We start from the raw sequence: 27,440 nt of genomic DNA on the forward strand, positions 1-27,440 counted from the left end.
TTACTCTCTAACTCCATGCACAAAAATAAATTCAAAATGGATCCAAGACTTAAATATAAGACCTCCAACAATAAATATGTATAAGAAAACATTAGCAATATATTTCATGACATCATTGATAAAGATGTCTTTGGAGACTCAACCCTTATAGCAAGGGAAATAAAAGCAAAAATAAACAAGTGAAATTACATCAAATTAAAAAGCTTTTATACTGTGAAAGAAAAGATTAAAAGACATACTACTGACTATAACTGATAAGGGATTAATAGCCTATATATATATATATATATTTTAAAGATTTATTTATTTATTTATACAAGAACCATGGTACAGGCCAGATGTGCGGGAGGGTGAAAGGATTCACCAGAGACAGAGAGGGGAACAGAACAGGCAGACTGATGAAATACACTGCTGAAGGGAGCAGCAGGCGAGACAGGAAAGGTCTGCCGTGCCGTGTGGGACCCTCTTCAGCCAACTGGGATCGAACCTGCGCTGCAGAGACTGCGGACAGCTTCACAGCACGGCGCTCAACTGCCTGCACCACCAGGGGAGGCCCAATAGCCAAGATATATTTAAAAACATACACAATTTAACAACAACAACAAAAAACCCAACAAGTGAGCAGCAGATCTGAACAGACAATTCACCAAAGAGGATATCCAGGGCCAAAAATATATGAAAAAATGTTCATCATCACTTTTAATAATGGAGATACAGGTCAAAACCACAATTAGTTATCTCATGCCCTTGAGAATGGCACATATTTAAAAGACACCCTCCCTCCCCGCCAACAACGAGTGCTGGAGAGGATGTAGTGAAAGAGGAACACTGTTATACTATTGGTGGGAATGTTAACTAGTTCAGCTATTTTGGGATGTGATCTGGATTTAACTTAAAAAGCTAAAAATGGAAATACTATATGACCCAGCTATCCCTCTTGGCCATATATCCAAAGAACTTGAGACCATCAACCTCAAAAAAGTATATTCTTCAATGTTTATTACAACATGATTTACAGCAGGTAGGTGTATGGTAAGTGTAAAAGTATCAGGCTTTTCTGCCCTCCAGCCATTAGGATTGATGATGGATCTGCGGTCCTGAAAGCATGCCTGATGGCGAGCACCTGGAGTAGGGTGTGGGCCTACGTAAGTAGATAGACCTGTGCTGAGAGACTGGGCTCCTAGGGGCGGCGTCATGGGGGTGCAGTAGAGCAGAGAGCAGGAGAACCAAGAGAAGCAGAGCGAGAGTGAAATAGAGTGAAAGAGAAGCAGAGACCACCAGAGAACGCCGCAGAGCCCAAAAAGAATGAAGACTTGCTGGAGACTGGGAGGCCTGCCAGCCTCCCGGACCCCCAGCACCCCTGCCTGCTGTGTACCCAGTAAAATCCCAATAAAAGCCTGCAAAAGCCACTGAGGGCTCCAGGACTCCTTCACCCATCTGCTCAGCTCATAGAGAACCTGCACTGTGCCCTTCCTGCCAGTATAGTAGGACATGAAGCAATCTCCATGCCCGCTGATAGAGGCCTGGGTCAAGGTGCTATGGAATAGCCGCACAGTGGAATACAATTCAGTCAGAGGGAAAGATGAAATGTTGCCATTTAAAGCAAAATAGGAGTTCGAGGAAATTATGTATAGCAAAGCAAGTCAGAATTACAAAGATATATTTTAGAATTTACATAGAAAACAATTCTAAAAAGTTAAATATATATAAAAAATAGATGCTAATAAACAAAGTGAGAATTCTGAGGTTAAGAGGGAGGAGAGGGCCTCCCCGGTGGCGCAGCGGTTGAGCGCTGGGTTGCGAAGCTGCCCGCAGTCTCTGCAGCTCCGGTTCAATCCCCGGCTGCTCCCCGGCCACCGGAGGAGGGTCCCACATGGCGCGCAGACCTCTCCTGCCGCCCGCTGCTCCCCTCAGCAGTGTACTCTGGTCCTTCTGCCTGCTCTGCTCCCCGCTCTGGCTCTGGTGAATTCTCTCACCCTCCCGCGCTTCTGACTGTACCCAGTGCTTGTATAAATAAATAAATAAATCTTAAAAAAAAAAAAAAGAGGGAGGAGAGAGGGAAAAAGGGGCAAAAGGGACGGTGGTGGATAAAACAAAATTGAAATTCTGGATTTTTTAAAAGATTTATTTATGCATACAAGAGCTGGGGTACAGGCCAGAGGTGTGGGCGGCGAGAGGATTCACCAGAGACAGAGTGGGGACAGAACAGGCAGACTGACTGAAGTACACTGCTGAGGGGAGCAGCGGGTGAGATAGGAGAGGTCTGCAGCGCCGTGTGGGTAGCTCCCTGGCTGGGGATTAAACTCGGGCTGCAGTGGCTGCTGACAGCTTCATAGTGCTGTCTTAACCCCTTGCACCACCAGGGAGGGCCCCTAAAATTCTGGATTTTTTAAAGACAGTTTCTAGGGTCAGTGTTTGGTGTTTGTTCTTATCCCAATGGGGCTCTTCCCACATGTTTCATTTCCAAGTTCGCTCCTGTAAACTACTCAGCCTGCAGGCTAGGCTTTCCTATTTCCACGTGTCTTTCACTATTCTTGAGAAGTTCATGTTTCCCCATGCTCTGTTGCAAATGATAACATTTATTGTGGGCAGCTGTGAGTGGGGACTGAAGATGAGGCTTTTTGCGTAAGTTCAGTGACAGGCACTTGGTCATCTGTTTTTCTGGGGGCAGTTGTTGTAACTATCCATGTAAAATGCAACAACGGTAACCATGTCCTCTCTCATATTTCCTCCTTCATGACTTTGGAACTCAGCAGTGTAAATAGACATTGTAGAAGTCAAGCAAACAAAACCAGTAAATATTTGAGCACTATATGAAGATTTTCAATTTCTTATTGGTATAGGGAAAGATTGAATTTCTTGACAATCATCCTTGAGTTTCTAAATGATTTTTCCCTATGACCTAATGATAAATTTGTAAATTCGTGTGAAGTGAACGTTATTGTCATTGTCTCAAAAAAATCAATGTACATTTATAGTGTGAAATAGGAACAAAACTGGATATGGAGGTAGACTAGAGGTGCTTGGCTTCCCTGCAAACTTAGGAGAATCGCTTAGATGACACATTAGGCTGGTGTGAGATTGACTGGTTTAAACCGAGCTGTGTGGAAGGGTATGCACGATGGGTGACACAGCACTCAGGGGCCTCCCAGGAGCCACAGGGGAGCAAAACCAAGAGGGTGGGGTAGTAGAAGTGTGGATGAACCAGGGCTGGTGAGCTTGAGGGGGAGGGTCCTTATGAGAGAATCCTGGGAGGTAAGGTGGGGCCTCCAACATTCAGACAGTATACTGGGATTCATTATTTGATCAAGAAAAGCCTGGCTTACACAAGTGGGCATGGGACCAAGATGATGGGCATCCTCACAATTGTGAGACAGTGTGCTTTGCTGGGACTGAGTTTTGAAATGACCCCCAGGCCCTGAAGTTGAGCTATCATTCAGTGGTGGATGAAAGGCAGCTAAATCAGTTATGATGACTTACATGAGAGGAAGTTGATTAGTTGGATTGATCAGGGACACATAGAATTATGGGAGGTTGGAGAACCAGGTCTGGGAGCAGAGAGAAACTATAGGAGGGCAAGAAACTGGGAGTACAGCAATCTGTTCTATCTGGAATTCTCTGATCCAATACCAATTCTGGGACTGATGGTCCCTAGAGTTCTCTCTGCCCTTAGATTACCAACTCTTGAAACAGAGTCCAGGAGAAGTGCTCCAGCTGACTTGCCAAGAGCCAACTGCTTGCTGTGTAGCTAAGTTCTGGCTCCTCAGCCTCTGTGGGGTTGGTTACAGGGAGTTATCCCCCACTGAATCCACATGCAGTAACTCCCCATGACAATCAGAGCTGCGGGAAAGAGTACTAGCACTGGGTTAATAAACTAGCCCCATTGACTGGAAAGCACCTTCCTGCACAGTGGAAACAGTGTGAGCACCCATAGAGAGGGTCCCCAGAGCCAGGCCAGCAGGTAGAATCTGCTGTGGAAGTCCCTGTGGAGCTGGCATGGATGAGAGCAAGGTATGGCCAACTTGGAGAGTCAGACCCAGACAGGTACAAGGCAGGCTGAGGTCAGGGAGCAAGGAGGCCTGGGTCCACTTCCCAGAACCAGGCCTGAGGTTGAGACCTGGGTCTTGATCACAAGTCACAGAAAACAACTGGAAGCAACATTTCGATCCAGCCCTGTGGGACCGTGAGTGGGAAGGGCAGTCCCTTTCCTGGCCGTTGCATGACCTCTGACCTATACCTTTTCTCCCCTCCACTCTCCTACCCCTCTCGCCCCTTCATACCTGCTGCCTCTATTCTGTGTCCCTCTGGGAGCAAATGCCACCTATGGCCCAAGTTAGGTAACGCCATTTCCCAAGGCTGTCGCTGCTGTCCCTGCAGACGTTGCAGGGAAAGAAACGGGTGAAGCCCCCTGTGGGAACATGGGTGGCTCCGAGTTGGTTGTGGGGAGCAGTGAAGGGGCTAGTTTTGGTGCCTCTGCAGGCCCTGGGGCAGCACAGGGAGGGGAGCAGTAGGAGGGGAGAAGGAGGAAGCAGAGTTAAGAAGGATGGTAGAGGTGTTGCTGACGGCAAAGCAGGCCAGGCAGGAGTGATAAGGTCCTATTTTGGAGCTATGTGGCTCTGTGTGTCAGCGACACGTCCCTGTGGAGATCTTCCACAGACAGCACAGAGGGCCTTTGGGAAGGGCAGGGGTGTGATAAGTTGGCAGATAGGCTGAGAAAAGTTGCAGATTCCTGAGGTGGTGGAGATCAGGACACTGCATTGCAGAGACAGTTGGGGGTCCAGATGGCAGGGATCTTTCCTCTCTTGCAGCCACAGCTGCCCTCCTAACCCTTTTCTCCAGAGGGCCCGGAACCGGCTGAAGGTCTTCAATTCACTACCCAAAGAGAAATCACAGGGCACAAACTGCTTCAGGCAACAGACTCTAAGAACCCACAGGGTCTGCAAAGTCTCCTGGTCTCAGTCCCCAGAAGTCTGGAGATTCTTCATTTCACCCTCATTATTCACCGGAAATTCCCTGTGCATCCACTATGCACCAGGCTTGGTGCTAGGGATGGGGTAAGACATTCTCTGACATTGTGGTACTCACAGGAAGTTGTGGTGCCAATGCTACTGTGTGTAGTCACCATAGAATAAGATGATGTACCACTTACCTATTGCTGCAAAACAAACCATCCAGCTTTATTACCTTAAAGCAACAGTGTTTCTTATTTCTCCTGGTGCTGTCTGATGCCAGGGAGCTTTGTCTTTCCTTGCCTGAGCTTGCATGTGGCCATTTGACTGGGACTAGGGGCCCATCACTCTCATTCCCAAGTGTCCAGCCTCAGGTGAGATGAAAAAGTCCCTCTCTCTCTCCATGTGATCTTTTATCCTGGCTTTGTCTCTGCTTGGTGACCTCTGGGTTCCAAGAATGTGAGGGAAGAGCCTCAAAAGCTGCTGGAGGCTAACAAACCACCAGGATGGAGAAACCGGTTCAACTTTCTGATAGGAGCAGCTCCACAAACTTGGTACACTGAACTCCTTAGTGATTTTCCTGCAGTGGCGAGCAGGGCTATAGGGGCTCTGCCATCTCAAGATGGGTGGCAGCTCCTCTGGTCTCGCTGAAACAGGGCTAGATCAGGGCAATAGCTGGTCAAAAGGACAGGTGGAGGACAGGTCACTTTAGGTCCTTCACCGCACACTCAATTGCAAGATCACTCACGCTCAGGGAACAACAACAATGGGATTTATTAAACAGGGGAAACAGTTCTTAAGGCCACAAGTGGCCGCCTACCTCACCCCAGATAGTATCCATAGCATCCAAAAATCCTAAACAAAAACTGCTCATCCAAGATGTTGTCAGTGAGGGTGTGGAGCTCATGGCACACCGGCAAGCAGCAGGCCAGGATCCAACTCATCTCAGCTGGCGGTGCCCATAGGCAGGGCCTTTGGTATGACACAGCAGCAGCCCACAGCAACAGTCTGAAGGTCGGAATGGACAGCACTGGATGCTGGACCAGACAGCAGCAGAGGTAGCAGCACTAGGAAGGAATCAACAGGTCTCAGGGGTGACCAAGACACAGAATGCTGGTCACTGGCCCGTGCTGGACAGGTCGGTCACCTGGTAACTAGCATGACAGCTCTTTGTGACTTCTCTGCAAAGCATCTCAGCTTCTCGGCTTCTTTTGGAGGTTGGCTGCTGGATGTGCCTAAGGCACCCTGTCTGAGCAAGTCAGAGCCATCCATACTGTCCCAGCCAAGTCCAAGCTAATCTGAGCAGATCTCAGAGAATGCAGGAGTGCGGGAGTGCAGTGGCAGGATGACACAGTGCAGGATCTCTATGATTCCAGCAGACAGGTGAAGGAGGAGTCCTGGAGCCCTCAGTGGCTTTTGCAGGCTTTTATTGGGATTTTACTGGGTATACAGCAGGCGGGGGTGCTGGGATGGGCCAGAAGGAAGGCAGGCCTCTTAGCCCATGGCAAGTCTTCACTCTCACTGGGCTCTCTGGCATTCTCTCGTGGCCTTGTTCTCCTCGTGGTTCTACTGTTCCATTCTCTTGGCTCTATCTGCTGGAAACTCCGCTGGCGTCCCTGTGCCTGGCATCACCCCAGTCTTAGCCCAGGTGAATCCCACCTACATATGCCCACACCCTACTCCAGGTGCCCGCCATCAGGCGTGCATTCAGGACCGCAGGATTAATCATTAATCCTAATGGCAGGAGGGCAGAAAAGCCTGATACTTTTTTACCTTACCCTACAGACCTGCCCAAGAGAGTGTGGCAGGCCAGCAGCCACACGAGAGTCCAGAACTCGTGTCCCTCTCACCTTATAAACTCTTTTCATTATCCCCCACAAACAAGTCTGATTGAGCCAGTTTCAATCCTATGGCTGATTGGACCATAGCACCAATCAGCTCAGAGCCCATACCTGATCGGTCCCTTCTATGCTCCAGGCACCAAATCCAGACCTTTTACTGCCTGCAGCTGGAGGGAGCCTGTAGGGTAAGGTAAAAGGTATCAGGCTTTTCAGCCCTCCCGCCATCAGGATAGATGAGGGAACCCTGTGATGCTGAATGCATGCCTGATGGCAGGCACCTGAAGTGGGCACACCTGCGCTAAGACTGTGCTTTTTAAGGGCGGCGTCATGGGGACGCCAGTAGAAGCAGCAGAAGCCAGAAGAGAAGCAGGGAAGAAGCAGAAAAGCAGCAGCAGAAGCAGAGAACGCCAGAGAGCCCAGATAGAGTGAGGATTTGCTGGGGGCTGGGAGGCCTGCCAGCCTCCTGGCCCCCCAGCACTCCTGCCTGCCATGTACCCGCTAAATCCCAATAAAAGACCTGCAAAAAACCGCTGAGGACTGACTCCTCCTTTACCCGGTCTGCATGGGATCAGAAAACCTGCACTGTGTCCTGTCCAGATTTTACAGAGCCACAGGGAAGCTGCATGCCCTAGGGGGCCATGCTAGGGGAACCACTGCCATGTGCCATCCCTGCTGGTCTCTGCCAGCAGCCTGAGCCCCAGAGGGGCCACTGGTGGTAGGTGGGAAGATGGCTGCCTCCCGCTGCCTCTTGCTCTGCCTGCAAGCAGTACTCTGGGGCCAAGCACTAGAGCCCCAAGAGGGGTCTCCTGTTTAATTGACACACTTCCCTTTTCAGCTGGTAACTTGTCAGGGTACCTGCATTGACAGCACTCAAAGAGTGGGGTACTAGGCCACTGTAGGGGCAGGAATGGACACAGGGCAGGTTTTCTAGGATCCAGCAGACCGGATAAAGGAGGAGTGTAAAGGCAGGAACGGACACAGGGCAGGTTCTCTGATCCCATGCAGATAGGGTAAAGGAGGAGTCAGTCCTCAGTGGTTTTTTTGCAGGTCTTTTTATTTGCGGTTCACCAGGCATATGGCAGGCAGGGGTGCTGGCTGGGGGGCTGGGAGGCTGGCAGGCCTCCCAGCCCCCAGCAAGTCTTTACTCTATATGGGCTCTCTGGCGTTCGTTCTGCTGCTTCTCGGCTTCTCTTTCGGCTTCTGCTTCTGCTTCGGCTTCTGCTGCTTCTGCTGCTGCTACTGCTGCTGCTGCTGGCGTCCCCGTGACGCCACCCTTAAAAGCACAGTCTTAACTCAGCTGAATCCCATCTACCTAATGTCCACACCCTATTCCAGGTGCCCGCCATCAGGCATGCATTCAGGACAAGGATCCATCATCTATCCTGATGGTGGAAGGGCAGAAAAGCCTGACATTTTCTTTACCTTACAAGGAGTCAGAGCCCTCAGTGGTTTTGCAGGTTTTTATTGGGATTACCAGGTACATGGCAGGCAGGGGTACTGGGGGGATGGGAGGCCTGCCAGCCTCCCAGGTCTTCACTCTATGGGCTCTCCGGCATTCTCTCGGCTTATGCGGCTTATGCTTCTCTTGCTTCTCTCTCGGCTTCTCTTCGGCTTCTACTGGCGTCCCCGTGATGCCGCCCTTAAAAGCCCAGTCTTAGCCCAGGTGAATCCCATCTACCTATGCCCACACCCTACTCCAGGTGCCCGCCATCAGGCATGCATTCAGGACCGCAAGGATCCATCATCTATCCTGATGGCGGGAGGGCAGAAAAGTCTGACATTTTTCCTTACCCTACACCTACCTCAATCCATCTGCACATCTGTAAAGGCAGGAATGGACACTGAGCAGGTTTTCTATGATCCCATGCAGACGGAGTAAAGGGGGAGAGAGTCCTGGAGACCTCGGTGGCTTTTGCAGGTCTTTTATTTAGATTTACCAGGCATATGGCAGGCAGGGGTGCTGGCTGGGGGACTGGGAGGCTGGCAGGCCTCCCAGCCCCCAGCAAACCCTCACTCTATCTGGGCTCTCTGGCGTTCTCTCTGCTTTTCTTCTCTCGGCTTCCGTTCATTCTTGGCTTCTGCTGGCGTCCCCATGACGCTGCCCTTATAAACTCAGTCTCTCAGCCCAGGTGTGCCCACTTCAGGTGCCTGCCATCAGGCATGCATTCAGGACCACAGGGTTCCCTCATCTACCCTAATGGCGTGAGGGCAGAAAAGCCTGATACTTTTTCCTTACCCTACAACATCCCTCCATCTGCATGTTGAATCAGAAAAACAAAATCAAGTGCTGCTGTGCAGTATATATGCGCCCTGTGGTGCATGGGGCTGGCTTTGGGCTGACCTCAGCAGAGGAGGCTGGGAGGGTATGGGTGAATGCAGTCAGAAGGTATATAATTCAAACCTTTTTATTTTCAGTCCCTGTAGGTGTGTAGGTCATGGAGACCTCCATGCACAAGGGCTCTGTGTGCTGCAGGCTCCAGGGCCATGCAGAGAGGAGACTCAGACCCACGGCCTCTGCGCCTTGAGCTCTGCTCCGGGGTCAGTCTGCAAAGAGGCCCATAGCACACTCCGCCACCTGCAGCGTGACCTTCCACACGTGACTAAACCACTTGGTGCCTCAGTTTTCCTACCTGTGAGGTGGGGATAATGGTCATACTACACTGTTAGGACTCGAGTCTAATGTCAATATAGTGAGCATCGGCCAGAGTCTCTTAGAAACTGACTTAAAATGAAATAACATTGAAAGATGAGACCAGGTCCTAGAGTAACATCCCTTTGTTCAACTTTGGCTGGGATTCCTTTGATCTCATCAATATTATAAAGAAACTACATTGAATAAAATGATGTCATCCGAGGACCTGCTGTATTAAAAAGCCTCAAATAATAGGGCTTTGATAAGATAGAAATTGATTTTTCTTCATGTAAAATACAAATGGGAGGTCTGTGAGGATGTCAGCAAGACAGTGGCAGTGTGAAGATGCCTCCACTAGATACTCACAACTAAATTGCTATAAACAAAGCCAAAAAACCTTGAGGGGAAAACAGAGGACCACAGCTGTAGGGTAAATGGAAGTTGTCAGGTTTTTTCTGCCTTCCCGCCATTAGCATCAATGATTGACATCTGCAGTCTTGCATGTGGCACCTGGAGTGTGGTGTGGGTGCGTGTGGGTGGGCGCCTGAGCTCGAAGACAGAGTATAGGACACACAGAGGCGCGGCAGCAGAGGAAGTGACAGGGGACTGTGTAGCAGTAGAAACCAGCAAGAGACCAGGAGAGAAGGCCAGAGCCCAGAAAGAGTAAAGATTCGCTGGGGTTGGGAGGCCTGCCAGACTCCTGGCCCTCCAGGCCTCCTTGCCTGCCCTGCACCTGCTTGCCTCACTACAAATAGTGTAAAAAGGTCATTAAATGCCTGAAAAAGCCATTGAGGGCTCCAGGACTCCTTTACCCATCTGCCTGGATCCATAGAGAACCTGCTCCGTGCCTTGCTGTCACTACAACAGCATACACAAGAGCAGTGGCCTGGTGTGGTCCAGCAGACAGGGGTAGGAAAACTTTCAGTGGGTTTTGTAGTGATACTTGGCCAGTGCAATTATGAGAGGGAAGGGGCGGCTGCTGGGCAGAACCCATGATAGATGTTGATTTGGGCACATGCCAATATCATGGACTCCTGAAACCCAACACTGCATTGGAAAAGGGAGTGTGTGAGTGAGCACCCAGGAGGAAGAGTGCACTGTTGGAGAGCTGCAGGAGTACCGACAAAGCAAGAGGGAGGACCATAGATTTGAGCCAGAAGCTCTCAATATAGAACAGTTGGAGCCAAATCAGTAGGGAGAAACAGGTCAGAGCACCTGTGTCTCATCAGAATAGGCTACTCCCCTAAGCCAAGACCGGGATATTCAAAACACCTGCCACCCCTCAACCCAGTGCTGAAACCAAAATAAATACTTAGACAAACTAAAGCTCAAGCACTATCAACAACAGGAGAAAATACCCAGGATAAGACTCTGTGCTGCAATAGAAAAGAACTCCAGACTTGTGACCCCATATCAACTACCATCTGTTCCCAGTGCTGCATCTAGCATTTAAAAATAGCCTAGAGTAGAAGTGGACACAAGGCTATAATGAAAAGGAAAATGTCAGGCTGACCTGTTATGATTAGCTGAAGTTGGGACATAGCCTGTAAACTGAAAATTATAGGAAACAACTGATAAGCCAAGGTTACACCCACCCTGATTTATGCATTCCCAGATGACTGTACCCCTTGCTTTAGTCAATAAATACTCTATAACCTAGTTGCTCAGGGCTCAGACTTTGGCGAGAGCTCCCCCTGGGCCTGCCAGTATAAAGCCCACCAGCGTAAATAAAGAACTTCCCTCCTCCTCTCTGAGTGATGCCTGCTTCCCTGACGAAGTTCTGCTGCAACAATAAGAGAAACTAAGACTGAGTCACCAGCCAAGAGGAGGGGGCCACTCGGGATCCCCACCACACCACTCTGGCATACAGAGCACAGTAGAAAGTTTTAATTCTTGTGTTTACTGCAAGAGACCCTTCAGTGACCGACTGCTCTGATCCTCTGATACCAACTATCCCTTACTGGCAGCAGCACTCAGATTATTTCAACGGGTGCAAAGACAATAGTCTGGAAATCTATGCCTATTACAACCCATAAAAAATTAACATTGAGGAGACAAAGAACACACCACAAATACTGGATCAGAAGCCCTGACTTAGTAGAACCACAGGACATGACACAAGAGGAGTTCAAGGTAACACTTCTACCAACACTAATGGAACTCAAAAAACAATGGACGATATAAAACTACAACAGAATAAATCAAAGAAAATATGAAGCAGCTACAATTAGAAATAATGAAGTTAAGAAACACTGTAGCTGATTTTAAAAATACATTTGTAGGCCTCAACAGTAGACAAGCATAAGCATATGAGAGAATTAATGAGCTCAAAAACACAATATTGGAGAACACAGAAATAGAACAACATATAGAAGAATAAAAAATGAAAATAGTGTAAGAGCCTTTTGGGATAACTTAAAGAGAAATACCATTCCTATCATGGGGGTCCCAAAGGAAAAGAGAAAGAAAAAAGGCACAGAAAATTTATTTAAAGAAATAATCACTGAAAACCATATCAATCTGGGTAAAGAACCTGACATTGTGATCCAACAGGCCCAAGGGGTTCCAGACAAAATTATATCAGGCAGACACACATCAAGATACATTATAATAAAGCTGTTTAAAACCAATGACAAGGACAGAATATTAAAAATATCAAGAGAAAAAAGGGAACACCAACCAGAATGTCAGCAGAGCTTTCAGTAGAAACATCACAAACATGAAGGATCTGGAAAGAGATGTTCAAAGTACTTTAAAAAAAAAAAAAAAAAAAAAAAGACTTCCAAGCTAGAATTCTCTTCCTAGCAAGATTAACAGTCAAGATAGAAGACGAGTAAGGGGGTTCCCTGGTGGCTCAAGGGGTTAAGTGTCAGCACTACAAAGCTATCTGCAGCCACTGAAGCATGAGTTCAATTCCTGGCCAGGGAGCTAACCCACATGGTGCAGCAGACCTCTCCTGTCTCTCCCACTGCTCCCCTCAGCAGTGTACTTCAGTAGATCTGCCTGTTTTGCTCCCCACTCTATCTGGTGAATCCTCTCATGGCCTGCACCCCAGCTCTTATATGCATAAATAAATAAATAAATAAATAAGGAGCTTCACTGGAAATGCAAAAACTAAGGGCAACAAATGAGAACAGACTATTCACTAAATATCCAGAAGCCAAGTCATATGAAAAAATGTTCATCGTTGCTTCTAATGAGAGATCAAGATTAAAACTGCAATGAGATACTATTTCATACCTATTTAAGCATATCACATATTAAAAAGTTCTCCAGCAATGAGTTCTGGAGAGGATTCATAGAAGAGACCCTATTACACTTTTGGTTGGAATGTAAACTGGTGCGACCATTATGAAAAGCAATCTGGATTTACTTTGAAAAGCTAAAAATTGAACAGTACAACCCAGCAATCCCACTCTTGGGTATCAACCCAAAGATTATAAAAGAATCAACACAAAGGCCATATGTTCCACAATGTTCACAGCAGCATTATTTACAATAGCTAGGACATGGAAGCAGCCTTAATGTCCACCAGCCATGTATGGGCAATTGAATCAAGAAGACGCGGTATATCCACACCATGGAGTATTATATAGCCACAGGAAAGGAAGAAATGCAGTCATTCTTTAAAAACTGGAGGGAATTTGAGAGAATTATGTGTAGCAAAGTAAGTCAGAACAATAAAAACCAATACTGGACATTTACATAGAAGGCAATTTGATAACATAAATCACTCAATAGTTTCAATAACCCAATAAAAAATGGAAAAAGAGCTAATTAGTCACTTCTCCAAAGAAGACAAGCAGATGGCTAATGGGCACGTGAAAAAATGCTTATCACTTATCATCAGGGAAATGCAAATTAAAACCACAATGAACTACCACCTCACACCTGTGAGAATGGCCCATATTTTTAAAAAAAAACCCAGAAACAAATAGTGCTGGTGAGGATGTGGAGGAAAAATAACCCTTTAAGACTGTTGGGGGTGGGGGTGGGGGACTGTGCACTGGTCCAGACTCTATGGAAAATAGAAAGGAGGTTTCTCAAAATATTAAAAGTGGATCTGACATATGGCCCAGCAATTCCATGCCTAGGAATCTACCTGAAGATTACAAAAACACTAATTTCAAGGACATATGCACACCGGGGCATTGCAGCATCATTTATAATAGCCAAACCATGGAAACTACCTGCTATTCAGAAACTGATGAATGGATCAGGAAGATGTGGTATAAATACACAATAGAATACTGCTCAGCTATTTAAAAAGATAAACTCTTGCCATTTGTGATGACATGGTTGGAACTGGAGGAGATTATACTATGTAAAATAAGTCAGACAGGGCCTCCCAGGTGGCGCAGTGGTTGAGCCCTGGGCTGTGAAGCTGCCCGGGGCCTAGGCAGCACCGGTTTGATTACCAGCTGGCCAGCGAGGGTCCCACATGGTGCACAGACCCCTCCTGCCGCCTGCTCAGGAGTGTACTCCTGAGTGTATTCAGGAGTGTACTTCGTAAGTCTGCATGCTCTGCTCTCCCCTCTGGCTCTGGTGAATTCTCTCACCCTCCCGTGCTTCTGACTGTACCCAGTGTATAAATAAATAAATAAATCTTTAAAAAAAAAAGTCAGACAAAAATATGAGATGGTGTCACTTATATGTGGAATATAGAGAAAGCAAACAAAGGGTGAGATAAAGGCAAACAAATAACATACCCTAGAAATCTGACTGTAGAACTGAGCGAGGGAGGGAGGGTAAAGGCCAAGAACAAAGCGGAGAGTGAGACAGTGAACTATGGTGGAGGACTGTGGGTGCACTGGCAGTGGGTGTGGTACAGACTCAACACCTGAAGGGGGAGATCTGATACCTCTAAACATGAACAACCTCGTAAACTAACATTACCTTGATAAAAATTAAAATTTTCTTGTAACCACATTAAGGATGTAAAAAGAAATCGGTGAAATTAATTTTGTGATATTTTTATTCAACTCAATATTTTCAAAATAACATCATTTCAACAGGTACTCAATGTCCAAATTATTAACAATCATTCTTTTCTGTATGAAGTCTTCAAAATATTGTGTGCACTCTTTCCCTGTAGTACATCCCAACTCACACTCGCTACATCTCAAGTGTTCGGTGACCACAGTGGAAACCATCTTGGACAGTACAGGCCTAAGCCATGAACTTCTCCCTTACCCTCTGTTTCCCTCTTTCATCTCTCAGATACACACATATTCTGCGTTTAGTTTCCTCAAGACTGACAGCAAACAGGCAGTTTGGGGGCAGAAAGGACCAACTTGACTGAAGCCAAGTGAACCTGGGGGCAGAAGGGGCCAACATGGTTGGTCGATCCTCATCCATGTGCTTATGATTGCAGGACAAGATTCAATATAGATACATGGATAGAAACAACAATAGCAGGGTTTATTCACAGGGAGGCCAAAATTGGGAGACTAGGAAAGGGAGAGAGAAAATTAGAGGCCTGCAGTGGCCACTGCAGTCAGTTCTATTGTTAATGGCACAAAGGAAACTTGGACACCAGGGCTGAGCAAGAAGCAAGTTTAATGCACTAGTGCTGACTCAGCAGATTCACATCCCAAGGCTGAGCCACGTCTGTAGGAAGTCAGGGACTTATATACACTTTCAGGTTTTTTTTTTTTTAATATTTATTTATTTATGCATACAAGAACTGGGGTAAGGCCAGAGATGTAGGGGGTGAGAGGATTCACCAGAGACAGAGTAGGGAACAGAACAGGCAGACTAACTGAAATACACTGCTGAGGGGAGCATTGGCGAGTCAGGAGAAATCTGCAGCACCATGTGGACTCTCCCTGGCCAGGTAGTGGCTGCAGACAGCTTCACAGGTTGTGCCTCAACCCCTTGCGCCACCAGGGAGGCCCTACACTTTCAGTTTTTACAAGGTTCCGGGTGGGTTTGCATTGGCAGCTCTACAAGGTCATATATGACATGGCTACATACGAAGAAGTGAGTCCTATAGTTGTATACCAAGGAGTGAGTAAAGGGGCAGTAGTCATGGGACCCCTCAGGTCCAGTCAGTCTGCTTCATGGAGGTACGTACATGGTCTAACATGAAGCAAGATTAAAACAAGGATAAGTTGCATACCAGGAACTGAGCAAAAGGTTGTTACTAAGCTCCCCAGGCTGCTTATCTCGGGTCACCATGCTTTGCTATCTTACATGTGGAATATAGAGAAACCAAACAAAGGGTGAGATAAAGGCAAACTAATAACATACCCTAGTGTCTGTGTTGCAGAGTCTGTGCCAAAAGTATGTGGAAGAGGGTGGCCAGCCTGCGGGTGATAGCCAGGGACCAGGATGTGGGAGTGTGGGGGAGTGGGCTGTAGGGTGTGAAGAGGTGGGAGTGGACACAGCTGGTGGGAGGCCACAGCTGGTGGGAGGGCAGAGCTGTGGTGCCCAGAAGCAGTGCCAGAGCTAGAGGAGCACTGAGAGGACCCAGATGTGTCACCCCTCTGGCCTTATTTCCTCGCTCTTTAGAGCAGTCACAGCAGGGCTGGCTGTCCCTGGGCACCAAGGTCCAGACCAGGCCCAGTACATTGCCTGTGTGACCAGGACACCATTATAACTCCTGGTCCAGTTGCACTGTCACTTACTGGCTTTGGCCTCAGCAGAGGCCTGCATCCACTTCGCAGGCCTGCTTGCTGCCGCTGGACTGTCTGGCTCCCCTACACCCTTCTCAGTGCCTGTGAGAAGGCACTCACAGGCATCGTGCCTCCCCCTCAGTGTCTAGCCAACCAGGCACAGTCCCTAGTTCAGCTGTGCCTGACAGACTCTGAGCATCAGCCTGGCTTGCTCCTGACTCCCTCCCACAGACTCAGGGCAGAAGCCCTGGGGCTGGCTGGAGCTCAGCTCATCCAGCTGCAGCAGGATCTGGCACCTCAGCCCCAAGTGGTGCTGCCAGGCACCCATCAATAGAAACCCCCTCCTGAGTGGAGGCTGTTGGGAGCTGGGGGGGAGCAGCGGGAACCTGAACACTTTAAAAATAGGAGCAGCATACTCACTCACTCCCTTGGTTCCTGCTTTCCTATCCACACCGATGGCTTCTGATCAAGGCTGTCTCTGGCTCCTCAGATCTGCTGCTCCGGTGCTACCTGCCTTTGCTGCCTCCTCAGCACCCCTCTCCGTGGAGCTGCCTCCAACCTGTGCTGCCTCACGTGCCTCCTGTGATCACCGCTGTCTCTGGCCTTCGCTACTGGTCAGGATCGCCGCCTGCCTCCCATCTGCCCTGCCTCAGCAGGATACCTGCGATAACCACCAGGTGCCAACACCACTGTCTCCACACCCATCACCTCTGCCTCCTGGGCTGCCTTTAGCCTTAGCAACTGTAGTGGCAGGACTGGACACAGTGCAGGTTTTCTAGGATCCCATGCAGACCAGGTAAAGGAGGAGTCAGAGTCCTCAGTGGTTTTTTGCAGGTATTTTATTGGGGTTCAGTGGGTACGTGGCAGGCAGGGGTGCTGGGGGGCCGGGAGGCTGGCAGTGCTCCCAGCCCCCAGCAAATCCTCACTCTATCTGGGCTCTCCGGTGATCTCTGCTTCTTCCTATGGCTCTGCTTCTCTCTCGGCTTCTCTTTCAGCTTCATCTTGGCGTCCCCATGACGCCACCCTTAAAAGCACAGTCTTAGCGCAGGTGTACCCACTCCAGGTGCCCGCATGCATTCAGGATCACAGGGTTCCCTCATCTATCCTGATGGCGGGAGGGCAGAAAAGCCTGATACCTTTTACCTTACCCTGCAGCAACCTACCTCCAAAGGCCGCATCAGAGGGCAGCCATCTTTTTCCGCCTGCGGCTTTTAGTTTGGACTCCGCAACATGGGCACTAATTGAGGCAGGACAGACAGCCACACGCTACCTTAAAAACTCCTCTCTCTCTCTCATCTCTCCCAATTTTTGCCTCCCTGTAAAAAATAAACTTGCCGTTGTTGTCTCCATGTGGTTGTATTTAAGTCATGTCCCTTGAAAGTAAGCACGTGGGGGAGGACCCATCAGCTGGGTCATTCTCCCAGGTTTACTTGGTATCACCTGGACCAGCACCTGGTAAGAGGGAAGAGAGGAAGCTCCCAACGCAGGGACAGTCAAACCGACGCTGGCCACCGAGAGAGCAAGAGAGAGTCCACCCCAATCACACTCTTGCTCTGCTCCTAACCACGCCTCTCACTTTTTTATAAAGCAAGATTTTATAAAGCAAGATTTTATAAAGCAAGATTTTATAAAGCAAATAAAATAGCATTTTCTTTTCCCCTTGAAAGTGATTATCTTATAAAAAAAAACTTAAGTGTAATTAAGTTTAAGGACTATCAGGTAGCTATGGAACATGATTAAAAACCACAATTTCTCTAAGTAGTAACTTAGAAATTTTTCTAAATTGTGGTAATTAGGATATAAAATTTTTCACTTAAAGATAACTAGATCAAGAAGATGTGTATTTATACACAATGGACTATTACTCAGCAATCAAAAAAGATAAACTCATGCCACTCGAAGCAACATGGATGGAGCTAGAAGGAATTATGCTCAGTGAAATAAGCCAGAAGGAAAAAGAAAAATATCAGATGGTTTCACTTATAGCAGGAATATAGGGGAACCCAATAAGACATCAGTGTAAAAAAAAATAATAGCAAAACAAAACACAACAAAACAAAACCAGACAATTATAAACTAGAGACATCCTGCAGGGGAGGAGGAGGGAGAGGGATGAGAGGGAGGGAGGGAGGAGCACAGGGGACTGAAGTGATGGTGCACGGGTGCCTTGGGGAAGGAAATTTTATGGGGACTATGGCGGGGGGAGTAAATATTGTTTAAAAAGGAACAAAGATGTAAAAAATAAATAATTAAAAAAATAAAGTAATATTTCACTTTATACGAAGAAAGGAATGTAGGTCTCTTCCCTGGCCTCAACTGGAAGGGGTTTGGAATATGAGTTCTCCCTTTTCTGCTAACTGTGAAGGCATAAATTCTTTCTCTGTTTTGTTTTAGTTGGCTTATAATCACCACACAATAGAACCTCTTGACGTGGGTGACAGTTGCCTTTTGTGATCACTAATAAATAATAGAAGATGCTATGATAACTCAAAATCACTAGTTTCAAAGCAGTCACTAAATTTGACAAGCCCCAGATAAAAATAAGAACTGAGCACCTCTCAGGGAAAAATGCCTGCCCTGAGGCTTGCCTTTATAGGAAGGGAATGTAGTCAGCTCCCTTCTTGCTTATCTCTTCCCACCTCCCCAGCTGGGGGCATCTGATCATAGCAAGACTCAAAGGGAGGGGGGAAGGCCACGGAGAGCTCTTAACTCTTCCACAGCAGGGCTTTGTGTGCTCTGGTCTGGGGGAGCCATCTCTCCCCCCCCTCCTTACTCTCCCCCTCTGTGGGCCTCTGGAGCGTCCCCTGATGCCCCTCCAGTACCCTTGATGGGAGCATGCCCCATGTCCCTCCTCCAGCCCCTGGTTTCTGCAAATGAGGTGCCAGATGGGACACTTGCACTCCTCTCCCCACTCACCTTTTCACTACTCAGGATGCAAGAAGCGTTCCTGAGAGGTCTGAGGGAAATCTGCACGTATTATCGTCCTTTGGGGTCATGGCCGCTTGCTTATATTGCCAAGGTGAAGTTTGTATATGTTTTGCAACAGGTTCCTCAGTGCCTTTGCTCAGGGCCGGAACACTGCAGTGCGTACAGAGAGGTGCCCCTGAGTCTATTTGCAGCAATAGGCGTGGCTTGGATCCTAGCAGGGCAGAGCTCCAGGGCCACAGCCCATCCGTTGGGCTGCTGGTAGTGTTTGCTGACCAACCTTAGGCCCATGTGGCCCCTGCCAGGCCCGTTGGAGGAGGGTGTAAATCCCACCATACCCTTTTCCTAGAGGTGCGGCCACAGGGGGATGCCCACTCTCTCAGCTTCTTTGTAAACTGAGCATATCGTGGTGTACACATCACGAGCAGAGTGGGGTGCATCAGGGTGTGCTCATTCTCACTGCGACCCCTGCATTGGTGCCTCAGATCCCCTTGGCTGGCCCCCACCCCATCTGTCACATACAGGCCAACACTGCAGGTTTAGTCAGGCAACAGCATTTATTGAGGTGCCCCAAGGGCCCGGCCTCCTGCTCACTCCTCTTTCTCATCCCCATGGGTGATGATGTAGCACAGGGACTTGTAGTCGATGTTCCCCGCCAGGTCCATGGGCGTCAGGGCAAACATCTGCTCCACCTGGGGAGGTGCTGGTGAGAAGCTGCTCCCCAACTCAGCAGAGCCAGGGAGACTGGGGGGCTGACCTGAGGAAGACCCTCCACCCTGTGCTCTGGGTGGACTTTGGCCCTAGCCTTTTTAACCTCAGACTCAACACTCAGACTTAATGCTTTTTTGTTGTCTGACTTTGGGCAGACTGGGGAGAGGGGTGGGCCATGAAGGGGGCTATGGGACAAAGGGGCAACCCTGGCCATGGGCCACCCCCGCCCCAACGTGTATGAAACCTCTTCCAAAAAGCCAAATGTGCCCCTGCATTCTCACCCCTGGGTCTCTGCACACAGCTCTCCCAGTCTGGCTTTTTTGACATTTTCTGACTCCACATCCTTGTTCTTCCCCCTTCTGCTTCTCAACAGAGATGGAACCTCCCCCAAGAGGCTCTAAGTCCATAAGGGCAGTGGGTCACCAAGGCCACCCCAGTGCAAGGTGAAGACCCTGAGAAGGGGCTGGGAATCCTCACCTCGGCCAGAGAGAACTTGTCTGCCTGGGTCAGGAGCAGCTGCTTGAACCTGGGTGAAGTAGGGAGAGCCTCGGGTGAGTAACCACGTGGGGAGCAGGGAGATGGGGGGATGAATCACCCCTGGTCCAGGTGGTCACCTCTCAAAGAATAGAGAGGGCCCCAAAATACAGGCAGTCACCCTCATAAGGAGCCTCACACCCCTACCTCTGGCATGGTGCCCCTCCCCTCATCCCAGCCAGTCCTACTTACTCATCCTTGTTCACTACCCCCTGGCCACTGGGGTCAAACATACGGAAGGCGCTCAGGATGGCTTCCTCAGGGTCTGTCCCTGGGAGGCCAAGAGAACCAAGTAAACCCCCATACCCCCAGTCTCCCCAGCCCCATCCAGGAAGGACCCAGGGTACAGGGTCTATATCCCAGGAAAGGTAGGGAGGGGGATTCTCAATACAAAATGTCCCTCAGAGTTCAAAGAAACAAAGATTAGCAATCCTCCTGAGGTGCAGGACTGGCCAGGAAACTAGGATTTGTGACTTGGGCAGGGAGGCAGAGGCCTATTTCCCAACCCAGAGTCAGGACCAGGAGTGACAGTACCCATGATGTGCAGGGGTGGGACTATGCCTCTGGAAGGGCAAGAGGTCTGGGTAGGATCCTGGTGGAGTCCAGGAGTGGTCTAGAAGGGGTTCAAATGGGATCCAGGCAGGGTCCAGGTGGGCTTAGGTGGAGTTCAGTGGGGGCCAGATGGGGTTCAAGCTCACTGTCCAACCAGGGGAATCCAGACCTGCCTAGGCTCACCATTGAGCTTCTCCCCAAAGAGTGTGAGGAAGACAGTGAAGTTGATGGGGCCCTTCCCCTCCTGCAGCATGGCATCCAGCTCCTCATCCGGGACACTCACCTTCCCTGGTCAAGTGGGGCATTAGATAGGCACAGAGACCCTGGGCACCCCAAGAGGGTCCAGACTCCCCTGTCCCTTTCCCAGACCCAGGGTAGAGAGTCAGAGGCAGTTCTAGGGGAGGTGAGGCAGAAGGAATGTGTGACAAGCAGGGGGAGGGAGATGTGAGGAGACAATATGAGAGGCGGAGGGAGGTGTGAGCAGCAAAAGAAAGTGATGGTGGGCCTATCTCTGGGGACTTCCGCTAGCCCAGCAGCTGGGCAGGCAGGGTGTGCAGTGGGGGTACTCACCGAGCTGGGAGTAGGTCTCCCGCAGATCTGACTTACAGATAATGCCATCACGGTTCTGGTCGATGCAGCTAAAGGCCTGCGAGGTGGGAATCTCTAGTTGCGCGCAGCCCCATACCTCAGGGAAGGTGGAGTAGGAGGTGGGGGAGTCCAAGGTAGAGGGGGAAGCAAGAATTGGACTATTGGGGGTGGGACACTCACTTCCTTGAACTCCTGGATCTGGGCTTGCTCGAACATCGAGAAGACGTTGGAAGAGCCTCGTTGGGTCTGCTTGGTAGCTGCAGCCTTGCCCCGCGTTCCCGTCTTTCTGCTGGCCTGCAACACTGTGGGTGGGGAGGGGTCCTCTCCCTGGGTCCCCAAAGGCTCCCCTCCATACACACTCCCTCAGCATTCCCAGGAGAGCCTGGGTCCTTTTCCTGGAAGTCAGTCCTCTGGGCCCAGTGCAAGCACAGAAATGTCTGTCTCTGCTTCTCGAGCCCAGAGGACTGTACCCGGGAGGCCGCTGGCTTTGTAGCCCCTGGAACTCACCATCCTTCCTCTGTGGCAGCCTGGTTGCCCACAACCTCCAGACCCCCTTTATGTCCCAGCCTTATCACCTGGAAGACCAAATAAGGAGTGGAGGAGAGGACAGGCCCAAACTTGGCAGTCCCTGCCTGGGCTGGGGGAGGACAGGGCCCCAGGCAAATTCCAGACACATTCTTGGTGACCTTCAAGGCCCTGATGTGTTATATCTGGTGTCCACCGTCCCAGTAGGACTGCTGTGATGTCTCCCAAGAGCTGAGCAGGCTTAAAGCTCTCACCAGTCTAGGTGCTGAATGAGGAGTGCCTGCTAACTGCCTCCCACCTCACTCTTCTCCTGCAGGTCCAGCCCAGAACCAGCCCAGTTCAAAAGGACAGCTGGGGGAGGGCTGGTCCCAGACTTGGGAAGGCAGTGAGTGATAATGAGGATGAGCTCTGGTCTGAGACCCCTCTGGCCTGAGACCCCCCCCCCCCCAGGGATTTCCAGAGGTTTTGAAGATGCTCAGCATTGACCTCTGGCTTATCTGACCAAGGCCAGAAGGCAGCCCTGAGCTGACTGTGATCCCAGCAGAACCTGTGGGTGATGCTTCTAGAGCATAGAGCACTGCCTGGATCCCAAGCATCCCCTTGGGTCCCATGAAAGTGGGCCATGATTCCCTCAGTGGGGCTCAGGTACAGAGTGAGTGGGCTGGGTACCCTCTACTGCACCAGAGAGGTAGCCCTCTGGCTCATTAAGGGCCCAGAGTACAGGGGGCTGTGACGCAGGGGGCTTCTGGAGCAGAAGTGCCACTGGCTGCCCCTTGAACCTGGAATAGGAGTAGGTTGTGGTGGCCTTCAACCTGGCTCTGCAAGGTTGCTCTGTCCTACTGCCCCTCTGCCTGGGGGACTGAGTCTGCCCCTGGGGAGAGGCAGCTGGCAGAGGAGGTATTCTCAGCCATCAGACCCAAAGCCCCTTCTATATAATGAGGAAGTATTTTATGACACCTCATTTTCTGCTAAAATGAAATTCATAGACTATGACCCACCTACATAGAGAATTTCTAAAAATCAATACAATTCCCTAAAGGAAAAACAGGCAATAATTTACATTAAAATGAAATTCAGTGCATAAATGCTGGAACATGAGTACATTAGGACTGACAATGAAGTGATCAGATGCTCACTCACGATGAGTGAGAGTCAGAGAGTGAAAATGCTCAGATGCAAGTCCACATGAGAAATGCCAGAAAATGAGATAACATCTGGGGTGGGGTGGGGGGGTGGAGGAGGGTAACTGTCCAAAATCACATCTTTGGACAAAGTTCAGAATGAAACAAAGCATTCATTCCTGATTTGCTGGGTAGTTTCTCATTGAAAAGTAAGTGAATGTTAAAATCATGAATATGTGTTTTTATGTAACTGGGTTAAAGTGTAAGTTGGCATTAGGCCCTAGGCTTGGCTAACACTAACTCCAGATCTCAGAAATCACTGTGATGCCTTATGTCCTGACTGCCTCCCCCGTCACTGTCAACAACCCAGTGAGCATTGAGACCCCCTGCTGAGACCTACATGCAGCACCACCAGGATCCCAGAAATGTGCCCTGGCCTCCCACCCCATCATGGGGCTCTCCAGGACATCAAAGTTGCTGAACGATAAGAGACTATGTATTCACATACCACATCTTACGAGTGGGCGGGCAGGGTCTTTGGAAAATCCAGTACCTCTGATGGCCCCAATCCCCAAATGCCACCCCATTGCTGTTTCTACAGTTACTGTTCACACTCCCCCACAGAGCCCACTGGAGGGGACAGGAAATTCTAAGTTGTGCTTAGGTTTTTACAGAGTATCCATGCCTATATATTGTCCCACAGCCCTTGGACACAGATGCCAAAGAATGGTGGACAAGGCCATGTTCTAAACTTTTAATTAAAAAAAACATACACACAGTCCCAGGTTGGGCATTGAGAGAGTGGTATGGCACGTGGAGGCTGGTGAGAGGAGAGCAGGCCAAGATGTTCTCTTAGGGTGTGCTGCTTGGGCTTCTGTGTAGTGTCATGGGAGTGGAGGACTCCATCTCTGAGGGGCTTGCAGACCTGCATGGGGTGGGGGTTGGGAGCTCCTGGGTGACGGTGGGATTCTGGAGGCTCTATCTCTTGTACTCCCTGTGAGGGTTCATCACAGAACTACAACTACTCAAGAATGGCGGTGTGAGAGGGACCTTGGGGTACCCACAGCCTCCAGAGTGGAGCTGGTCTCTCTCATTTCCCCCAGGAGCCCTGAATCACAGGTAAAAACAATGACCAGGCCTGAATGGATGGCCAGCAGCCCACAGGCCCCTGTGGAGCCCAGGTCTGGGTCTGACCAGGTCACCGGGGCTGCCTGCCCATATGGGCTGAGTTCCCAGGGAAGTCAGGCCACAGCAGGGTCCAGAGGGCACCTCCATCCCAATTGTGGTTGAACCAGGGGGAAAGCCCCAAGACATAGGGAGTGCAGAAATGCAATATAGTCCTGAGCTATTCCCTCTAGGTAGTTGATTGTAGCAACATAAGTTCAGGGACTATGGGCATCTCCATTCCTGCTCATATCAGCTTTCAACCCAGGGCTCTTAGCGGTCCCACCAACTGACTGTGAAAGAAGAGGCCTGCTGGGGTGCTCCACATTCCCAGGGGGTGAGAGCTTTCCCCATCTTCTGGGGTGGCATCTGGGATGGGAGATGTCCAAGGTCCTTATAAGAGGCCTCTTGATCGGTCCAAGCTGGGAGCACCTGTGGGGAGCATTCTCCCCTGGAGCCCGGGTCCAGTGGCTGCGCAGTCTCCTCCTTGCCCAAGGGCCTCTGTTCTCACTGCCCCAGCATGCAGGCCTTCTTACAAGCCACCGCGGAGACCAGGGCTGCACCCCGGCCACTGCCCTCCTCCGACTCGATGAAGGTGATTTCGCAGCTGGGAGTCAGCCTGCGCACGCTGGCATGGAACCGCTCCTTGAAGCTGAGCAGAAGGGACGGAAGCAGGGCGTCTGTCCCAGACAGCCTCACCCCTGCCGCCCTCCAGAGCTGTTACAGGCATGCGGAACACAGCGGTAAGGGTAAGCCTAGGGGACCATTCCCCCATCCCCAAATACCCCTAAGAGGGACTAGGAGAAAAGAATCCCTGTAATTGTGAGTCCAAAGGCCTTGGGTGAACATCCATTCCGGTCTTCATTACATAGGTGGAGACTAAGGACTGTCCTCTGCCCTCAGGGCACGCACACACGCACAATTGGGGTGCTGATCCTGGGCGGGGTGGGGCAGATGGCTCACCTGGGATGCAGCTTGTACACGGAGCCGTCCACCCCTACGGTGATGCGCATCACGTCCTCGCTGCGACTCTCTCGCATGCGGTTAATGACTCCTGCCAGTCCTGCGGCGCACATGTGCGCGGCGCGAGTGGACACGCTCTCACAGGCCCGGCGCACTATGTCACAGTCAGTGGCGGAGGGCCTCAGTCCCAGTGTGCTCAGGATGTTGTAGATCTGCTTCCGGTCTCCTGAGTCACTGCGGGCCAGGGATGGAGGAGGGAGGGCATTGCTAATGGATCACTCACATATACACCCCCAAGTCCCCCCCCCCCACAGAAACAACCCTGGAGCTGACCTCTTGGCTGCCCCTTTGCTTCCCCCTGCCCACCTCACCCAGGTAAAGCACTTGGGGCTGGGGATCCCGAGGAGAGCAGGTCCGATTCCGTCAGGAACTAGCGGTAACCTATGGCTCTCTGTAGCCTACTTGAATGGGACTCTACTTGAATGGGACTACACGGCCATGTCTCAGGGCTATTTAATGGCCCCATGGCGACATCCATGGTGGTGGAGAGGTACCAGGTGCCCCACCCCAGGACTTCACCTCCTCCTGGGGCTCCCTTCCCCATGTCTACCCTCCCTGGGGCAGGACCCTCCAGCCCTGTCCACTCCTGTCCATTCCTGAGCCCAGTCTCCTACATTACTGTCCATCCAGAGCCCCTGCCCCCAGGCGGTCAACTGTACCCACACCCCTGGCCCCCAGCTGCTGCCCTGTCCCGCTCCCACCTCGCACCTCTCCACCTGCGATACAAAGCGTGTCTCGAAGGCACCTCGTGTTCGCAGCTGCTCCGAGGCCTCCCCGTGGAAGAGCAGGTTCTCATCCACGAGCTTCAGCAGCACCAGCCGCACCAGCTCGCCCATATACTTGCCCCCGATGAGCTTCTCAAACCTGGACAGGAGTGCTGGGTTTATCCTCAGCAGTGCAGAAGGACCTCTGGGAGGTCCCCATTCCCAGGCACCACCATCCCTCATCCAGGTCACAAGGAAGCCAAAGTAAGAGCAGTGACAATCCTCCTTGCCAAACCAGAGTTCCCGACGTTTCCTCATTTACCAGTTCAGGTTAGGAACCAGGGTGGGAGTACGCGGTAGGTTGATGGACCTCTGAGGCCGCTGGCGCTCAGCTGCACTGAGCTCCTGGCAAATAACTTTCTGCCTTGGACCTCCCACAGCCTTGTGATGGGGTGCGATTCTCCTTGCTCACTTACAGTTGGGGAAACTAAGGCTCAGAGTGGCTAATGACTAGCCTGGGGTGCACCTCTGCCGCCTGGCCAAGGCTCCTAGGCCCAGCTTTCCCTGTCTCCACAGAGCTATAGAACTCTTGGTGCCAGAAATCCGGGAACCTCTATTCCCATCTGGTAGTCCAGGAATGCTGCTGCCCTAGCAGAGGTTATAAGAGTCAGAGATGGAGCTAAGGAGAGAATTAGCATGTGCCTGGCATGCAGTAGTTTCTTAGTAAAGGAGCCATGATTCCAGACAAGCTGTTATGCAAACCTGCAGCTTTCCACAAGGTACTGAAATCCGGCCTTCTGTGAACAAGGAGATATCTATATCTATATATACAGGTATGCGCACACACATACACACACACAGAAACACACTTTGGGCAACTGTTCTAAGTTCAACCCACTTTATGCTGCTGGGAGTGCCTCAGAGCCATCGGTGTAGACAGCAGCCACCTGCTGAAAGTGGCGAGGTCCCAGTTTATCTACCCACATGAAAACCAAACCCCCAATCCCTCACTGTTCCAGATCACAGAGGCACAACACGTGTGTGCTGAAGGAAGAGAGCAGTTACAGCACTTTACAGAGGGATCGTCAGCTTGCTTTTCCCTGGAGCTGTTAAAAACAAGCCCATTATCTGCGAGCCCCCGTCTGCCTGGCTGAGCAGAGCCATGCCAGGAAGAGGCAGTCCTTACAGCTGCTGGCCTGGGTTCAGGGAGTTCTCGTCCACCACCCGGTCATATTCCAACAGGAACTCGTCCAGCTCGCCTGAGTCTCCAAAGGCTCCCCACTCAGTGTTGACGCACATTCGGCCCTCGTCTCCTTCCACCAGCTCTACGTTCTGCATCTCCTCCATGTAGCAGGCATTACAGCCCGTGCCTGTGGGGAAGGCAGCATCAGGCCCCATCTGGGTCCCTCCTGGGGCCGGGGATGCCCTTCCTGGGAACCCACCTCTCTTGGGTGCCACCCCCCAGGCCCTGCAGGAAGCCCTTGTGACCTTGTCTTCCCAACTTCCTAGAGCCCTCCACACCCACCACTGTCTGGGTCTCCTGCGTTGCCTGGA

At 50.4% G+C, this 27,440-nt stretch overlaps 2 protein-coding genes across 3 annotated transcripts in view; both read right to left on the minus strand.

Annotated features, from left to right (window-relative positions):
- Nucleotides 1-19,511: 19,511 nt before the first annotated feature.
- Nucleotides 19,512-21,913, minus strand: MYL7 (myosin light chain 7). Of its 2 annotated transcripts, XM_037520773.2 has the most exons (7): nucleotides 21,857-21,913; nucleotides 21,530-21,643; nucleotides 21,332-21,407; nucleotides 20,945-21,049; nucleotides 20,402-20,480; nucleotides 20,153-20,201; nucleotides 19,512-19,656 (listed from the first exon to the last, which is right to left on the minus strand). In XM_037520773.2, the coding sequence occupies exons 1-7, from the start codon at nucleotides 21,857-21,859 to the stop codon at nucleotides 19,555-19,557; spliced, it is 528 nt and encodes a 175-aa protein (XP_037376670.1). In that variant the 5' UTR covers nucleotides 21,860-21,913; the 3' UTR covers nucleotides 19,512-19,554. The 2 variants fall into 2 exon arrangements, with proteins under 2 accessions (XP_037376670.1, XP_037376678.1); XM_037520781.2 differs by lacking the exon at nucleotides 20,945-21,049.
- A 2,753-nt stretch (nucleotides 21,914-24,666) lies between these two features.
- Nucleotides 24,667-27,440, minus strand: part of GCK (glucokinase) — a 35,319-nt gene continuing 32,545 nt past the window's right edge. Inside the window, exons 7-10 of the mRNA XM_037520789.2 lie at nucleotides 27,073-27,256; nucleotides 25,891-26,046; nucleotides 25,123-25,356; nucleotides 24,667-24,811 (exon numbers count right to left, since the gene is read on the minus strand). Coding sequence (XP_037376686.1) covers nucleotides 24,667-24,811; nucleotides 25,123-25,356; nucleotides 25,891-26,046; nucleotides 27,073-27,256 — 719 coding nt within the window. The remainder of the gene's footprint in view (nucleotides 24,812-25,122; nucleotides 25,357-25,890; nucleotides 26,047-27,072; nucleotides 27,257-27,440) is intronic.

This window comes from Talpa occidentalis, unplaced genomic scaffold, assembly GCF_014898055.3.
Source record: "Talpa occidentalis isolate TD23 unplaced genomic scaffold, MPIMG_talOcc4v2.1 talOcc4.10, whole genome shotgun sequence".
In the NCBI taxonomy this organism is placed as follows: domain Eukaryota; kingdom Metazoa; phylum Chordata; class Mammalia; order Eulipotyphla; family Talpidae; genus Talpa; species Talpa occidentalis.